The sequence below is a fragment of the Helobdella robusta genome, assembly GCF_000326865.2.
Source record: "Helobdella robusta unplaced genomic scaffold HELROscaffold_14, whole genome shotgun sequence".
Classification (NCBI taxonomy): domain Eukaryota; kingdom Metazoa; phylum Annelida; class Clitellata; order Rhynchobdellida; family Glossiphoniidae; genus Helobdella; species Helobdella robusta.
In genome coordinates this window covers 4,031,644-4,049,938 of record NW_008703782.1, presented here as the reverse complement: position 1 = coordinate 4,049,938, position 18,295 = coordinate 4,031,644, and the positions used below count along the sequence as shown (strand labels likewise).

Sequence of the window (18,295 nt, the reverse complement as noted above, 5' to 3'; positions counted from 1 at the left end):
TGACTGACTGACTGACTGACTGACTGACTGACTGACTGACTGACTGACTGACTGACTGACTGACTGACTGACTGACTGACTGACTGACTGACTGACTGACTGACTGACTGACTGACTGACTGACTGACTGACTGACTGACTGACTGACTGACTGACTGACTGACTGACTGACTGACTGACTGACTGACTGATTGATTGATTGATTAGTTGATTGGTTAGTTGACTGATTAGTTGATTGATTAGTTGATTGATTGATTAGTTGATTGATTCATATGGTTGACACTAAAAAAATAGAAAAAGACTAGAAACATTTTTTTAAATATTTTTTAAAAAAGGCTGTGATGGGCCACTATATATATAGAATAAAATCCAGCCGTTAGCTAAAATCTTGAAAATCCCATTAAAACCGGTTCTTTTTAATACCGCAAGTTAATTTGTTATCATCACCTTCAAATTTAAAAGTGAAATGGTTAAAAGAAGTTTGTCGCTCGTGTTTTTGAGAAAGTTCCACAAATCGTCGCGTGGATTAAAATTGCCAGAGAAATATTTCATCACGACTCCGATTTATTATTTAAATGCCGGTTGGTTTCTTTTTTCATATTAAAAAAACATTAAAAGATGAGATAAACTTAATATTTCCTTTTTGACCTCATCGGCCTTCTTACAGTAAAATGAGTAAAAGCCTTTTGTAACTAAAAAGTAAAAGCCATAATAAATTATTATATTATACATGAGTAAATTACATAAATTGTGGATAGCCCATCATCAAATCCTTAAAAATCAACGCGCTGCATCCATTGCAGCATGCAAAGACTTGAGCAGACTATCCATAGCCCCACTGAGTTAAAACATCTAAGGATGTCATGTACCAATAACTGTGTCATAATGGTTTCTTTCTGGTTGATGAAATATTGAAATGCCTCATCTTTTGACGTGTCACACATCTTTCTTTTTTTTTTTGTAAAAAATCTAATTTTTAGTTACTTTAGTTAATTATTCCTAAAATGACTGTAAGAACTCTATAAAATGATAATTTATTTTCATTTGGTCTGCTACATAAATTATAAATGTTCTTTCTTTAGGTATGGTATATAATAAAATGAATATGGTAAAGTAAAGGGCAATTTAAAATTTCTTAATGAATGAGTTTGACATGTTTTTATATTCTGTCAGTGCAATGTGGTTTTTGTGTAAATGCACCAAACTTAATTATAGTTAGCATATATTACAAGTTTATAAATGTTATTTAAAAAACACTGTTGAATTTTCGTTTTTGCACTTGCATCATCTTTCCTTCAAATCCCGTTTTGTCTTGTTAAAATGTTTAAGAAGTTACTTAAAGTTTTTAATAGATTTGAAAAACAGTGATCAAAATAAGGAAAAACTAACTAAACAGAATTTTAATTTCATCTAACCACTCATTGATTGTTTTTTTAACATCAGAACCTCACATTGGACATTTGTATTCAAATGTTTTGGCAGACACAGTCAGCAGATGGTACAAATTTCTTCAAGTCCCAACTTATTTCTCTACAGGAACTGATGAACATGGAATTAAGGTTCTTTTTTTAATGTCAATTCCTATTTTAAATTTTGTTTTGTTATATTTTTATTGCATTTTATATTGTGACATTTTTTTCTTCTAGTTATTTATTTTTTAAGTTAAGGCTCCCCAACTATCCCATTTTATTAACTCTTCCTGCTTTTATATCTTTATGTTTTTTTATCATTTTATTTTGTAATTAATTCAGTTGAGTCTTCATTTGGTGAGAATGAAATCAAATGCAAGTTTTTAAAACAATTTCAAGGACATTAATGAAAATGAATTATCATTTTATTGAATTCTCACAGTGTAAAAGTAAAAGATTTTCATTTTTTCATTGTAGGTTTTCCATGCAGCTTCAAAGCTGAACAAACCTGTCCAAATTTTTTGTGACGATCTGTCTCACAAGTTTCAGGTAATCAAAATATAATTTTAATCATTAACTTTGGCTGATGTTTTGGATTATCACAGATGAATTAAATCATTACAACAAAGAATCTTTTTGACAAAGCTCTGATTGATTACACAACCTTTGTGAGAACGACCAGTCCCCAGCACTGCAGAACGGTTGAACATGTTTGGGTATATGTTCATTATTTCCTTTTCATTAAATTCTTATATTTATAAAATATAAATAAATATAAATCCTGATTTATATAAAATTAGTTGTGCTGATACTGTATCCAGCTTGGAAACGTTGGCTTTATTAGGCTTTATAACCCTTCTAACAGAATGAACTTTCAGTTAAGATATCATGCTATGGTAATTAAGTCAAAGTATTATTTACTTCATTGTTGTCTACTGAAAATAATATTTACCGATACTTGTTTACTTAAGGCATTATTTACTGATAGTAATTAACTCAAAAACATATTCAAATGACTAAATCTTTCAATGATATGCCATAAAATAATTTCATAGCAACTTAATTGAGGTTCTGATCCTAACAAACAAACAAACAAACAAACAAACAAACAAACAAACAAACAAACAAACAAACAAACAAACAAACAAACAAACAAACATACAAACGTGTTACAGAACAAGCTGGAGAGTAGAGGATTGATTATGGAGGGGTCATATGAAGGATGGTACTGTGTGTCAGATGAGGCATTTGTCAGTCAGGATCAAGTCATGCAGGTTCAGGATGAACATGACTCCAACAGAATGGTTCACTCATGAGTTTATTTTTCAACTAACTTATTCAGTCAAATTTTATGATTTTTTTGGATTACTACTTTTAAAGACGTTTAACGGATTAAGTAAATTATTGTTGTGTAGATAATTATTATGAAAATAATTTTTTTTTACCATAAAAAATAATTTAATATTGTAGTGGGTAGATTTATTGGTAATGAAGATGATACCACTAGGTGATGATAGAGAATGGAAATGCAGTGGAGTGGGTGAAGGAGAAGAATTTCATGTTTCCACTTTCCAAGTTTACAGATCGACTTATTCAATGGCTTGACACAAAAGGTTCTTCCTTTGTTTTTATTATTCTTAATGTTTTGCAACGTACATGAACTTGTTCACATCATTTCATTTATTTTTTTGTAGAAACTGTTATCTATTTTTGATGCTGTTGCACTTGTCTACTGTTCATTTTATTGAAATTGACTAGCTTGTTTTCTTTTATTTAATTGAGATTAACTGAAACGACCTCATCAATATTTTTCTTTTTAAATTCTGTTTTATGCTCTGTTAGAATTGTTTGTACATTGTTTTCTGGATTGATCTTCTAATTTTAAAAGCATGTAGCATGTAACAAAAAACATGCTTATGATGGTTTTGTTACATCTCAATTTCATATAGGTCTCTCATATTTACAGTACAATTTGTCACGTATGTTAGCTTTTTATCCATTACAACGTTCACATGTGGAAAAAAATTTGCATGTTTTAATTTATTATTATTTTCATATAACAATTTGCTATTGTTTTTAGCATTAATTCATTTATCTTTCCTGAATAATTCTATCCGTCTACTAATTTCTGCCAACTCAACAGTTATTCAGCCCGACTTGTACACCCTTCCACTCAAACAATGGATTAAAAGTGGACTTCCGGATTTGTCCCTGTCTCGACAGAGTGACAAATGTCAATGGGGCATTCCTGTCCCCGGTCATCCAAGTCACACGGTTCTAACCTAACCAGCTTTTTTTTTCCTAAATTTGCAGATTTCTTATTCTAAGATTGTTATTCTTTGGAATTAAATGCGAAATTTTAATTTGTTTAAATGTTTAATCTGACTGGGCTGGCATTATTAACCAAACTTGAATATATATTTTTCTGTAGAAACAAATATATATATATAAATTCTGTAATAGTTAAATAATTTGATTATGTTTTTTTATTAATTTGAAGATATACGTGTGGCTGGATGCTGTGGTAAATTATTTAACAGCAGCCAATTATCCACTGGAAGATGATAGCATCTGGCCTGCTGACTGCCATGTTGTCGGCAAGGATATTATCAAGTTGGTGGAGTTGAGATCATCTAATCATCTACTAATGCTAGCTAATTATGTGCTTATTATTATTATTATCTTCTCCACTTTTTACGCTGCTATTATTAGTGTTTATATATATATATCAAACCTGATAAATAATTTTCATTTCCAATAGCTACACCTTCAAATAAACCATTTTCTAAATAAATGCATTCATAATAATAATCATTCACCAAATAATAGAGCCAATTAGAAACATTCACCAACATTTATATACAAATAAGCATTATCAACCAATCACATTAAAACGAGAATTAAACATCAATACCGAGATGATAATAATTGTATGAAAATTTTTCTAAATTATTTTGTTGAGGCCTATCTGGTGGTCCTTACAAAATCAAATGGCAATTATCTCAAATTTAATAGAAGATCAAAATTATTTAGTAACTCTAACTGTATTAATACCAACATTTCAAAAGTGCATCATATCCATGATTAGATGCTTATGAACGTTTGTTTGGAGCAGGTTCCATGCGGTGTACTGGCCTGCATTCCTCATGGCACTTGATCTGCCTCTCCCCAAAAAGATTCTCTGCCATTCACACTGGCAGGTCAACAAAGAAAAGGTACAAAAATATTTCTAGTAATATTTATTGCATCTTCAGTAAAATTAAGTCTTCTGAGGATACTATCTGAATGGTGATTGTGTTTCTTTAATAATAAATGCGAAACAAATTTTTGAAAGATGTCAAAAAGCCGTGGTAACGTGGTAGATCCCGTGGACCGTCTGGGGAGGTACTCAGCAGATGGATTGAGGTACTATCTCATGAAGGATGGCAGCATTCAATATGATTCTAGTTTGTGCATACTTCTGTATTTAAAATTCATAAGGCGTTGAACACATGATATATCAATTTTGTCATTATCAGTAACGTTAATCAAATTCAGATAAAACGTGTATTCTATTGTTATGTCTTCAATCAAATAGACTATAGTGACAGCAGAGCTGTGGAGTGCATCAACTCTGATTTGGTGAATACATTGGGCAATTTATTGAGCAGATCAACAGGTCAGAACATCAATCCTAAACAAATATTTCCTTCATTTGACAAGGACGTCTTCGAATCACTTGTCACTGAAGCAGATAGGAAGGTTCTCTTCCAACTTTATCAAATCGCAGGTGTTTGTTTTTTACCATTATGTGCCCGATGCATATAATGTTTAACATGTTATGTACTGTAGTGCGGTATAATATCCACATCATTATATCCTTTTCAAGTTACAGCAATACAAATAATTTAATTGCTCTTATCTTTCAGATCAGGTGAACATTCATTATCAAAACTTTGCCATAAATCGAGTTATCGAAACAGTCATGTCCCGATTGTATGATGCAAATGCTCTCTTCCAGCACTACAAGCCATGGTCGCTAAACGAACGGGAGTGTCAATGCATACTTCACATTTCTCTCGAAGCTGTTAGATTTTATTATTTTTACTTTATTATTTCGTTCACATCATTCAGCACTATGTAATTGTTATATTATCATCAGGTCAGAGTTGCGTGTCTAGCTCTTCAACCCATTATTCCCAATTTGTCTGACAAAGCGTTGAAAAGGTTAGGAATTGAGGACAATGAAAGATCGTGGTCTGACATAATTCATCCAATCAACATGCAAGGTTTCCATGGGTCAAGGTCGCTGGGTCGGCACACGGGACCTCTGCTCGAGAGGTTGAAGACTTGTGGTGCTGAAAATGTTAATAAAAGACGTGGACCCTGATTGACAAATTTAGAATCATGTTCTGACATTTTTAATAATGAAATTTTTATAATTTCTGTGATTAACATTTACCATTTATGTGTTTGTATGTGTACGACTGACTTTTCATGATAAAATTAGGTTACTTTTTGAATTCATCATTACCAAAAACATATATTCATGCCAATTGTAAGAGGCTGACTCTTCAATAACGTGATATATTTGAGAAGTGGGAATCAATCAATCAACGAATAAGCTTATAAAGCGCTATTTCCGCGATGTTTAACAGCGTTCCTCAGTTAAGAAGAAATGAGAACAAGAGGACGATCGTAAACCGGGGCGCTTATGTTCTATTAATATATCTGATAAGTGCTTAGGAAATAATTTAGATTGAGACTTATACATTAATGTGCAAATTTTAAAAATTGTTCTATATTTTGTAGGCAGCCAGTGCTAGAGAACAAGATATGGAGATATATGAAAAAAAGATAGGGGCACTAGTAATCAGACTTGCAGCAGAGCTAGAAACATCACTTAAAGGATAGAGTATAGAATCAGGAAGACCATAGTAATAACAATAATCAATCCTAGCTAAAACTAATAAGAAACAAGTAGAAGAGTAGGATCGTCAAGAGAAGGCAGCAGTTTTTTTATTCTACGTAGATGAAGGTAAGAACTTTTAGCAATACTATTAATTATCTGAGAAGGAAGATAGGGAGGCATATATCTCTTTCATTGACCTAAGTTAAAAATTGAATTTTTTTAAATTGTTGTATAAATTCAATTTTTATCTTTAAAACATGCTCTCCCTTTAAAAACGCGACGCTTGTACGCTCGACAGAGTTCCCGCATATACGGTTTTATTTCAAAAGTTGTGGATGACTTTGTAATTTGGAAATTATCAAAATGACGAACAAATTTGCAAAGCTCACCGCTTGCGGCTAAAAATCAAAGCTGCAGATTTTTTCAAGGTAATGGTGAAACCAAAAATTTAGGCTTTCTTTGTATTAATTTGGTCTAAGGGAAAAAATAATCCTGTATTCTAAAATGGAGCCTCTGTATAATGTACTTGAATAAATGTGCGTGCGTGCGTGCGAACGTATCTGCCAAATATGACAAGTACGACTACATGTGAAATGTGGCAATAAATTTTCGATGTTTGCGTTAAGAACTTTTGTCGTTAGGTTTATTTAATTAAAAGGAATTTTATTAACGGCGACCAAAAACTTAACATTGACATAACATGAAATTACTTTGTTTTTTCTAATTTCAGTCATAACATTATAAATCACCAACACACGGAAGAAGCTTACAATGAGAAAAAGTTTAAATGTGGCACATATCTATCATCAATTACATAATGATTAATTAGTTTGCGTAAGAAAATTGACATGAAAAGTTTTGGTTTTCAAATTTTTACAGACGTTTTACATTCGTTCCTTCAGCAAACAATATTATAGAAGGTAAAATATAACCAAATTTTTTGCAATAAACGGACAAATTTCAGAATCTTTTAAATTGTAACAAAACTCTAAAAATCCAGGTAAGTTGCAAATTACATTTTACAATTAGGGAAATTTTGAAATAATAAAAAAGAAACCAAGCGACTTCTGTTGTGATGTTGCAAAACAAACGATGCAAATTTGTGCCTCGAGGACAAGAGCGGTGTCGTAGATAGTAAATAATCAGAATATAACTATGTACAACTTTCTCAATACATGTTTAATATGATTCAGATTAAACGAATAAAACAATTTTCGTCCTAAAGCGTTGATATTTACAATCAATAAGTAAACCTTTAATATCCAAAATTAAAATATATAAGCAGTCAGATTTATCATATGTCAATTTGTAACGAAACTCATAGGAATGTATTTTGACAAATGAAAAACAGATCAGTACTAATAAGTTATAGAAACCAAGCTAAACACAGTCTAAACTGTTAAAAGTATCGTACATAATCTATGTTAGCATAATAACTATGCTAAACGCTTAAGAATAGATACAAATATTAATAATAATTTAAGATATAAACAGGTCCCACGTATTCATTGTTCATTATGATCTCAACTAAATATTTCAGCAAAATAAGCATTACTATCTTTATAATGAGAAATTTTTTGCGAAAATATATGTGACTCCGGGTGAATAATAATTTTCCTAGTAGTGTAAATATGAGTGAAACATTTCAACAAATCTCAACAATTTCATGATAAAATCAAATTTGAGTAAGCTTCAGCTGTTAAAATATTTATGATGAACTCAATTCATTTGAAAAGCCTGGACAACTGACACGTTCAAACGCTACCAACACAACCTTATACACAGCTTGAAATGATAAACAGAAGCATTTGAAAGAGAATGCAGCGTGAAAAAAACTTTGTTAAATCATTGAAATGAGAAAAAAATTATAAAAATAACATTACGCCACTATGGCATAAAACATCTTAAATTATTGAGAAAAAAACAAAATAACAGATAGACCATTTAAAACATTAAACTATTGATTTCATAAAATGTGTTGGTTATGAATGGCATGGAGACAGGGCAGGACTCATTGATGCAGCAGTCCATAATAATCAGACGTGGAAACTTTCTTTCACACCTTCTGACTGCCAATTTTTCTTCTGAGGTTTGTAGAGTCCGAAACATGTACACTCACAGAAATCGATGAAATTCTGAATGTAACCTTGACTGAATTTAACAAAGAATTTTATTATTAAATAAATAAATTAGTAATTCATTTACATTTCATTTTAGGCTAATAATAAGACAAGCATGTCTCGTACATTTTAAAACTCTGCCATTTAACAGACCTTTATCAAGACCGTGATAGAGTGGGTATTATAGAAAATGAACTGCCTTATCGTTTTAAAAATTGTAGTAATGTTATTAGTTCTTTGTAAAATTAAAAGCATTTTAAAAGTTTATGTAAATGCTAACACCACTGAAGCGTACGTAAACATGGTACTCCATAAATGTTCATAATATTATTATTGTTACGCGATCCTAATAACAGTACAGGCACATATGATGATACATAATTCGTTATAGTATGTCTGCATGCAAATGTTAAGACCCTTTAACTGATGCTACAAGCTTGCATCATCATGATGACACATTGATGAAAAATGTTAAGAAAGTAAAATAAATAAATTAGTCAAGAAATAAACAAACTGGAAAGGGCTGTCATAGAGGCCTGGAACATCCGTCTTGAAGTGTTCATACCTGCAACAGTGCGGTGGATAGGTACATATTTAAGTTCGCGTTTACATTTAAATAAAACACGTCTAATTACCAAAAATTAAATAAAAAATAAATAAATAAGAGATAATGAACAAATAAATGATATACAAATAAAGTAACTATAAAAGACAGCTCCTGACAGTTACAATATTTCTAACATAAACATAAAGTACTGGAAGCAGCTGGAGAGCTATAAGAAAACAACCAGGTCTAGGTTGAACAAAACGAACAAACGTTAAGAGTATATTCAGAAGTAGTCAAGGGTAAAGTATTGCTGATAAAGAATTGGGCCTGCCCTACAGCGATGCCCACGTAAAAGGGGGCGGCGACGTCATATTGACAGCCCAGAAGCGGCAGATTTTCAAATCCGCCTCTGCTGTTACGCAAACTTCAAGGGCCAATGATACACAAACTCCAGTTAATGATACCAATGGTGGCGATAATTTTACGCTTGTTTTATCTAAGAATAAATATGCACGTGTAAATTCTCCTAATACCAGCCAACAAAATATTAAATCAATTCCTATAAAAAAAAACTACAAATGGTAACAGAGTAGCGGCGCTATCCAAAATATCTGCAAGCAAAGTAATATTGAAAAAACGATTTTTTTCACATCAGTAACGTCACAAGATGCTCTAGTGATGACATAATGGGTCATCTGAAACCAGTAAATTTAGAGGTAATATCGTGCCACTCTGCTCTGAAAAAAAGTAGTAATGAGTCGTCAAATAAAAATGACTTTGCACGTAGTCCACACATAGTCTACCTCATTCAGACTATGTGTGGATAGTAAATTTTCCAAAATTATCAAATCTTTTGACACCTGGCCTGAGGACATTCGTCAGGGATTGACTTTTTAGCATGTAATCAGCGGACAACTCTGTAATAACAGAATCAATAGAAAAGGTGTTGGTACAAGTTTCTTAATCTCCAAAATTGCCATTTAACAGACAATTTTGTAAAATTTTGTATGACAATCTAAAAAATGATAACTTATATACAAATGATTTCTTTGAATGGTCAGGGATAAGAACCAAGTTTAACAATATTTATTATATTGTCTGTATATACAAGCCACCCAATACTAATTTTAACAAATTTATTGAATCACTAAATGATTTACTAAGTAATATTTTAAAATTAAATAGCCATTCTCATTTGCACATTCATGGATATTTCAAGGTGAACCTGACAGTTAATAATGGCACAAAAAATTAGAGCATTATAGAGTAAGAGGTGCGCAGCTAAAATGGTTTAAAACATGACTGACGGAATGTTTTCAATTCGTGAGAATTGGTGATTGTATATGTAGTAGTCTGCCTCAGGAAAGAGGTGTCTTGGGTCCCAAATTGTTGCTAATTTACATTAATGGCCTATTCAATGCCACATCTTCATCCAATTTTTAAAAACTGATTATACAATCATAAAAATGGTCGATAATTTCAAGTTGCTAGGAGAATAAATATATTAAATTAAATTTCGAAGACCACATAACGTATACAGCAAATGAAATAAATCGAAATATGGGGATAAGAATCTAAAATTAAGATAAGATCAAGACTCTCCTACAGAAAGTATTCCAAATATATTATATATCGCTTTAATTTATTTGCACGTTTACTACTGCAATTCAATATGGGGAAATACTTATAAATCATATTTATTAAAATTATTTAATTATCAAAAAAGTTTTTCAAAGTAAATAAATTTAGAAGAAAACTAAACAAAAGACGTTTTAAACAAGCTAAAAATGTCATTAATTTTTTAAATTAATTATTTTAAAACTTGTTGTTTCATTTACAAAGTACATTACAATGTATGAATGTGCGTATAAGTGTGTCATCAGTAAGCTTATGTTCATTTTATTTTAAATGTTGAATTCACTTTTTTTCATATTTATCACAACCTGGTATGAAAAATGCTTATTCTGGTTTCATCACCATTTCAAGGCACATTATTTGTTTGTTCAATTAACATTGGTCATAAAAGTGTTAAACACATTTATTGTCTGCTGTTTTTTTTTACAATCATTTTTATTATTTTTGTGTTTTAAGCTTTGAAGTAGGGATTGATTATGATTTACATAAGATTCATCTTTTTTGGTCCCCTTTTATACACATTGTAGTGAGTAAATAGACGAATAAATATCAAATAATAAATTAATAATATAATAAACAAATGAGTAAAAATGATATGAACAAAACTCTCCAACCTGGAAACATTGATTCTTTCATTTGTTGTTGCAGCCAGCACGACCACCTGTCATTCATTTTTGAAATTCATCATAACAATTCATCGATAATAGTTGTCGTTATCAACATTACAGAAATCAGACACGCCGTCATTCTTCGTCGCCAAGTATGAAGAACTAGTTAGTGAGATAAAACAGTGCGGGTTAATGCATTTGTTGTACGCAGTTGAGGCTGGTGCAAGAGGTGTTGTGGGTTGTTCAGAATACAGCTTTTTGAAGGATTCGGGTTTGGCGGGTAAAAGATGTAGTTGTATGAAGAACATAGAACATACAGATGAACAAGCGTCTTACTGGATATGGTTATGTAGAAAGAACAAAGAATGCGAGTTTAAATAGTTAACGGACAGGTTTGTATGTAACTCACATCGTATGGATATAACTCGCATCGTGATGTGATTATATGTAAACTTTCTGGCAGGCCTACACAGTTTTTGAAAGAGGTGATTTCAAAAGCGAGGCATTGTTCAGCAAGAGACATCCAACTGATTACTGGAAGTGACCTTTACTCGAGAGTGTCAGATAGTTAAAGGACCGAAGTTAACGGAAACTCCTCTCTGAAGAATCTTGCTGAACGCTCGTCATGTTCGAGTTTCTAAATAAATCATTTTTTTAAAACTATCCTCATCCATCAATCAACCATATCAGTATGTCAGCAATATTCACTATTTATATCATCAAAAAATTCTGAAAAAAGCATGCCTTAACAAACAAATATAAGCACACACACATACGCACGCATACATGCAAACAAACACACACATAAAAACACACGCACATAACAAAAAGCACAATAGAACAAACTTGATAGAGCTGACAGACGAGAAGGATTCCAACCCAAAGAAAGTGGAGAAGAGCATTGACTGCAACCCAGGCCACCCACGGCGCACAGAAGCAGGAATTGTACAACGTCCACATCAGTCCATTCACTTTTGTGTCCCAATAACATGTTGACGACATATCTGAGAGGGATGCGTGTGTAAATGTATATTTGTAAAAGACTCTGTGTGTGTGTGTGTTTGTGTGCGTGCGTACGCGTTTTGATAGTTGTGGATCTAAATGTGGCATGATAAAAACTAAAAAATTGACCTATGAGCGCCTGAATACAAATAATATCGCAGTTACGCAGATATGTATATAAGGACCATTCATAATAACAGATTGTTAAAATTCTTCCAAACTAGAATCCTTTCAAAAAAACTTGATGAAAAGAAGAAGCAATCATAATAACTGTTCGTTAACGCAACGCCGAATAAGATAACAACAATTTTATTGTTTTTATTATGACAAAATCAATGATAGTGACAATAAATTTGATGCAACGAAAACAGCAGGCAATGATGAGAATGATGTAACCTCTGTTGCTTGTCATGGCGTTTCGAAAACGCCTTTAACATTGTAATAATAATAATAATAATAATAATGATTGTTATCATTATTACTATTATTATCAATCAATCTTCATTTAGCGTCCAGAGTCCCAGTTTCCCAAGGTAGGACGTTGTTTTCCTTGCCATCAACTTTTTGCGCCAAATAAGACGATCAGTTGTATCCATTTCATTTAAATTTAGAGCTTTCATGTCTTGCTTGATTGTTTGCGACCAGAGTTATTATTATAATAATAATTATTATTAAAAAACAACAATGACCACTAACAGACATATGCGCCATAAATGCACCAGTTGATCATGAGGAAGAGAAAAAAGAGGTATCCAACAAAGTATTTGTGGTTGTTCATTCCTAAAGAAAATTTACAAAGAAATTCTGTTTGCTTTTGTGTATGTATACATGTGTGAAATAACGTGTGCATTCATGACATGTGTATACGTATACACACACATGTATTTCATATGAAAATGTTTCACCCAGTTATTTGAAATGTAATGCTAACTCCATCCATTGCGTAAAAGGGCAATACAATGCAATACAAATTAGAAATAACACTAAAACAAATTAATACAAAAGATGATGAACATACCAGCATGAACCATGAACACACGAACAAACACACACACATAGACGAATACACACACACACACACACACACACACACACACACACACACACACACACAAACGAATACACAGCCAGCCAGCCAACCAACCGATGCAGTTGCCGACCCATGGACAGTGATGATCAAACTTGGCAACGCACTTGTTACATATTGCACAGTGTTTCGATCTGTGTGGTGTGATATGTATGATTTACTTTAATTTAAAATAAAAGCCATCGTTAAATGTTATTTTTGCTTGGTGAAGATTTAATTTTACTATAATACACTATTAAATAAATACAAAATAAACAAAATAATAACAACAATAACCATGCCATTTTATATAGCGACATGGCAAGCGGCTTAGGTGCATTATTATTATTATTATTATTGCAACGAACAAACTATGTATAAATAATTAAATACACGTGAATTAATGCATCACACTTTTTTTGCATGTGATAGGCGGAGATCTCTTTTGATTCGAACCCGGATACTCCATCAACAATGCCAGGCACCTTAACCATTACACTATCGCGCCGCCAAATAATATCAATAACAATAATAATAATAAAAATAATAAAGTTGACGTAAAATGAAAATAACGTAATCGTGAGTAACGGTTGTGGTGGTCTGAAAATATTCTAAACCCAAACATGAAGCACAGACAGACAGACCGTGAGATGAACGAATTCAACAGTACAGAAAATAATTCACAAACCATCCAACCTAGGAAGTATAGTAATTAATTAGGGATGTCATACCTTAGTGGTTTTCTTAGGATGCATGTGTGGCAGAACTGACTGAAGTTCAGTGTCTGTCGTTCGGATAGATCTAATATCGTCTGTATTTTTTAAAACAACGAAATTATTTGTTACACAGTTATAAATGAAATTTAAAAAAGTTACGAATGAACTGACCTTATTTTTATAAATATTTCGTAAAAGTTTTCAGCATACTCAACAAATTTCCTAGTGCAAATGACAACGTTAAATTTCATAAAATATTTCAAGAAATATACAAAAATTGAAGATATTTACGGCTTCAAAATTACCACAAACCCCTTATCACCTATTCAGATAAGAATATTTTACAAAAAATCTACTGAAGACTATGGATAAATGGGTAATTTTTGAATGGTAAACTTAACATGATGATGTTTGAAATAAATAACAACCACAGGTTTGTGTTTAATTAGTTGTTCAGTTTGTATGTTTTTTATTGTTTGTAAAAAATTTTAGTTAAAATCTTATTTGGAAGCAAACTTGATACGGTAAACAAAATCAGCGTTATTATTTCCTATCTATCGCGATAAATTTGGATTTTGATTAGTTTAATATGAAATTTTTAAAAAATCTGTGACCTGACGTTTTTCTTCTATGGATTGTTTGATGTAACCAGGGTCGGTCTTGAAGACGTACCAGAAATTGCGGACGAGATATGCTGATGTTAATAGGAAAAGCATGTGCAGAAGTGCAGAGTCAACATCTGGAAGCCAACGTTTTTAATAACTTATTTCACTTGATATCCACACTTCAAATCACTAAATCACATAACGCTACGTTAGACTGTAAGCACAAAAATTATGAAAAAAATCCTAAAAAATTGAAAATAATACAAATAGACTAACAAGTGAAGAAGAAGAAAATCCACGTGAAGTACATCCAGAACTTAGTGGCAAGATACAATGACAGCATCAACTTGTCCGTGTGGAGATGGTTGTTACCTATGAAAAACCTGGTTGTTTTTTTGAGCATTGCTTTCTATTGATAAATATGAGGTTTGCCAATTTTTTAAAAGGTTTTAAACGCAATCAAATTTTAAAAAATGTTTAAATACAATGCAATTTCTGTTAGGACTATGACAACAGCTTCTCAAACCTATATCCTCACATAATAAAGAAGTTAACAAAAACTAAAGACAATAAAATAAACATTCCTATCAAAATTTCCAACAAAAAGAAAGTGTACAGTTACATAAAGTATTTCTTCATTTACAAGGTAGAAACACACAGCCTTCAAAAAAACATTGCAGGAACATCATTTTGCCCAACACGAAAATTTTAAATTAATTGGGCAAGCATTGCATCTAGCCAAAATGTAAATGTTATAGAGATCGTTCTGAGAGATAATCAGCGATAATGACACTAACTCTTTGACAATTTTCCAAACGTAGAATGTCAATATGAAGAAGAGGAGTTTGAGCCACCAAGAATATGAACATTGAAATGTCAGCCCAATCAGCATAAAGCAGAAAGCAGGTAACAAATAGATCGCTGCTGATCTAACTTTCTGTTGAGTAATTTTTTAAAAATTGAACGTATAAAATTTAGTAACTTTTTTTAAACAATAATTTCATTCAAACAATGACTCCATTTGATGTCAACCAGATCACACTGAATCAATCATGACATCAACCATGACAAAAGTGGTAGCAATTGAAAAATGACTCCTCACAAAAACGCACCACACCAAAGAACAGACATACCACACTACACAACAAACTTGATTGTGCTTGATCTTCATCTTCAATGAAATACTGCTCTCCAGACCAAGTTCAGCAGCTTTTATTTCCAATTTTTCCCTTATTTTTATATCATTCAATCTTTTGGATATGTCCAAAGGTTTCTCACCCTGAATATTTCAAAAAAAAAAAAATTGACTTATCATCAGTCATAATAAGGAGGTTAACAGATTTTTAAAATAAGCACAGTCACAATAAACTGCAACATTCATACCTTCTAACTCCACACATAATATTTATTTTTTAGATCACCCACCAGCAAACAGCCAAAATCAACTTTTCACAACTTGTGGTGTACTAAAAATTCAACTATTCAAATATCTCCAAAATGCAGTCTATATGCCGCACAGCGTACGTTACTCACAGCTCATATTTGAATGACAACAATATTAAATGAACCAAATTTGCGGAATAAACTGAGTTGAGATATGTGGAAGGGATGCAAAAAATCCAAATATATCATAATTTTTAAAAGTTGGCATTAGAAAATTTACTATTCTATAAAAGGGCATAATTGGATTCTTTCTTTCTTTCTTTTCTCATGCCTTATCCTTTCAGGACATTGGCGACCATCGACCTCTACAAAACCCGATCTTTAACACTTTGTAGTAGTTGAAATGTGGTAATAACCAGAGAAAACCATAATTGGATTACACAGTGAAAAAAATTAATCATTTAATAAAATTTCGCAGATCTTATAAAACAACATAATAACACAATTGAAAGATAAATTAGACTATACAAAAAGTTGATATGTGCATACAAAAGCATAATTGAAAGTGCAATTAAAACAAAGAAACAGGAACAAACGTGATATATTAAGATACCAGCAGACTAAATAATACACAAACATACAATTAAAGAAAGATAAATATACAAAACGATAAAATTAAATTAAGGTAATATAAACGCATACGATAATACAATTAAATAAAATAATACAAATGTACAGTTAAAATGATGACAAACAAAAAAAAAACAAAAAGAAACAAGTACATATGCATACACAATATGTGAACACCTGAACATTCGTACAAATAAAATCATACAATGAAAATTACACAAACATTAGACTAAACAAACAGGCAGACAAAGAAGAAACATACGGACAGATAAAAAAACAGACAGACAGACAGAGAAACAGACAGTCAGACAGATAGACAGTGACCAGTCCATACCTTATTGTTGACCATGTATATATCTGACCCTGACTCTAACAAATGTATGATGGCAATATAGTTGCCAGCAATGCAGGCCCAGTGCAGGGCTGTGTTGGCGTTTGAGTTGTCCTTCAGGTTAACGTTGGCTCCAAAGGTCAATAACAATCGGGTTGGGTCGATGCTATTTATTTGTAATTTATTTCTACTGATAATTTATTTCTATTGGCAGGTTAATTTTTTATACTTTTATTATAGTCAATAAACAATAAATTAATATCAAACTGGAATTATATCAAAATTATTATTCATAGGGTTGATTCAATTATTTTTTTTCTACAAATAATAGCACACAATATGACGACCATTCAATAAAATTTACACTTGCATTAAAATAACTAGAAAATATTTCGCAGAAAATATTCAATTGTTGGCATAATTATTCTTAAGGTTAATGTTTAAAAAACATCAAAGGGACTCAGGGCAATACAAATTTACATTCAGATACAATTCTAAATAAGTGGATTAGTGGAATTTTCAGTTTATTGCTAGTTAGAACTTATACTTATATACGAATTGATGAGAATAGCCCAACAACAAATTCAAACAACATAGCTTGCCCAAAAATTAATATATAAACTAAGCCATAGAAATACAAGGAAAAAAATGATAAAACAAGAGAATAATGGTATCCAACTAACTTGCTGACTCTGTATGAGGACCACATGATAGGGGTCATCCCATATTGATCCCTTATATCCACATCTTGGCCTTGTGAAGTATTAATTTATTAGAAATTTATTGAAATATATTTGTGTTGAATGTAATGGTGATAACAAAGAAGTAAATTGTTTGGAATATTTTTGTGAATTATAGTATGTTATTAATAAATAAAAAATATGAACCTTTAGCTATGAGGAAAGCGACAATAGCTGTGTGGCCAAACTGAGCCGCGAGATGTATGCCAGAGCAACCTGATTTTACATGTGACATGTTATTTAATGGGATTGTTACACCGTATTAACAGTTAATAGTAAATGAGCTTTAACAACTACATGAAGTTAGATGTATGGGAATAAGATTTAAATCAATTTCAAACAAGGATGATTAACTTGTTTAGAACAGATTACACAAAGAACTGATAAAGTGTGAAATACATGGTGAATTTAATGGTAACATTTTCTAAACTACAATGTTACTAAATTATATCAACTCCACAAAGAGTAAAATACTAACATTAACGTCAGGATATATTGAGAAAGTAATGACATTCTAATAACATTAACATAAGATATCAGGAGGATGTTAATGTCAGGAGATATTGAGAAAGTAACAACATTCTAATAACATTAACATAAGATATCAGGAGA

General features: G+C 31.6%; 2 protein-coding genes across 2 annotated transcripts; one reads left to right on the top strand and one right to left on the bottom strand.

The window, feature by feature from the left end:
- The first annotated feature begins 462 nt into the window (after positions 1 to 462).
- HELRODRAFT_190723 (hypothetical protein) lies at positions 463 to 5,950 on the top strand. Its single transcript, XM_009014906.1, has 13 exons — positions 463 to 581; positions 1,444 to 1,559; positions 1,887 to 1,958; positions 2,039 to 2,125; positions 2,585 to 2,713; positions 2,917 to 3,022; positions 3,553 to 3,683; positions 3,910 to 4,022; positions 4,525 to 4,624; positions 4,744 to 4,855; positions 4,987 to 5,178; positions 5,318 to 5,475; positions 5,551 to 5,950. Exons 1-13 carry the CDS (start codon positions 467 to 469, stop codon positions 5,776 to 5,778), a joined length of 1,659 nt encoding a protein of 552 aa, XP_009013154.1. The 5' UTR covers positions 463 to 466; the 3' UTR covers positions 5,779 to 5,950.
- A 4,773-nt stretch (positions 5,951 to 10,723) lies between these two features.
- On the bottom strand, positions 10,724 to 17,918 carry HELRODRAFT_169073 (hypothetical protein; the record flags this gene model as incomplete). Its single annotated transcript, XM_009014905.1, has 13 exons — positions 10,724 to 10,748; positions 11,217 to 11,263; positions 12,057 to 12,214; positions 12,909 to 12,992; positions 13,357 to 13,433; positions 14,010 to 14,089; positions 14,609 to 14,733; positions 14,876 to 14,982; positions 15,397 to 15,536; positions 15,750 to 15,878; positions 16,947 to 17,109; positions 17,627 to 17,696; positions 17,831 to 17,918. The coding sequence occupies 13 exons, from the start codon at positions 17,916 to 17,918 to the stop codon at positions 10,724 to 10,726; spliced, it is 1,293 nt and encodes a 430-aa protein (XP_009013153.1).
- Positions 17,919 to 18,295: the final 377 nt, after the last annotated feature.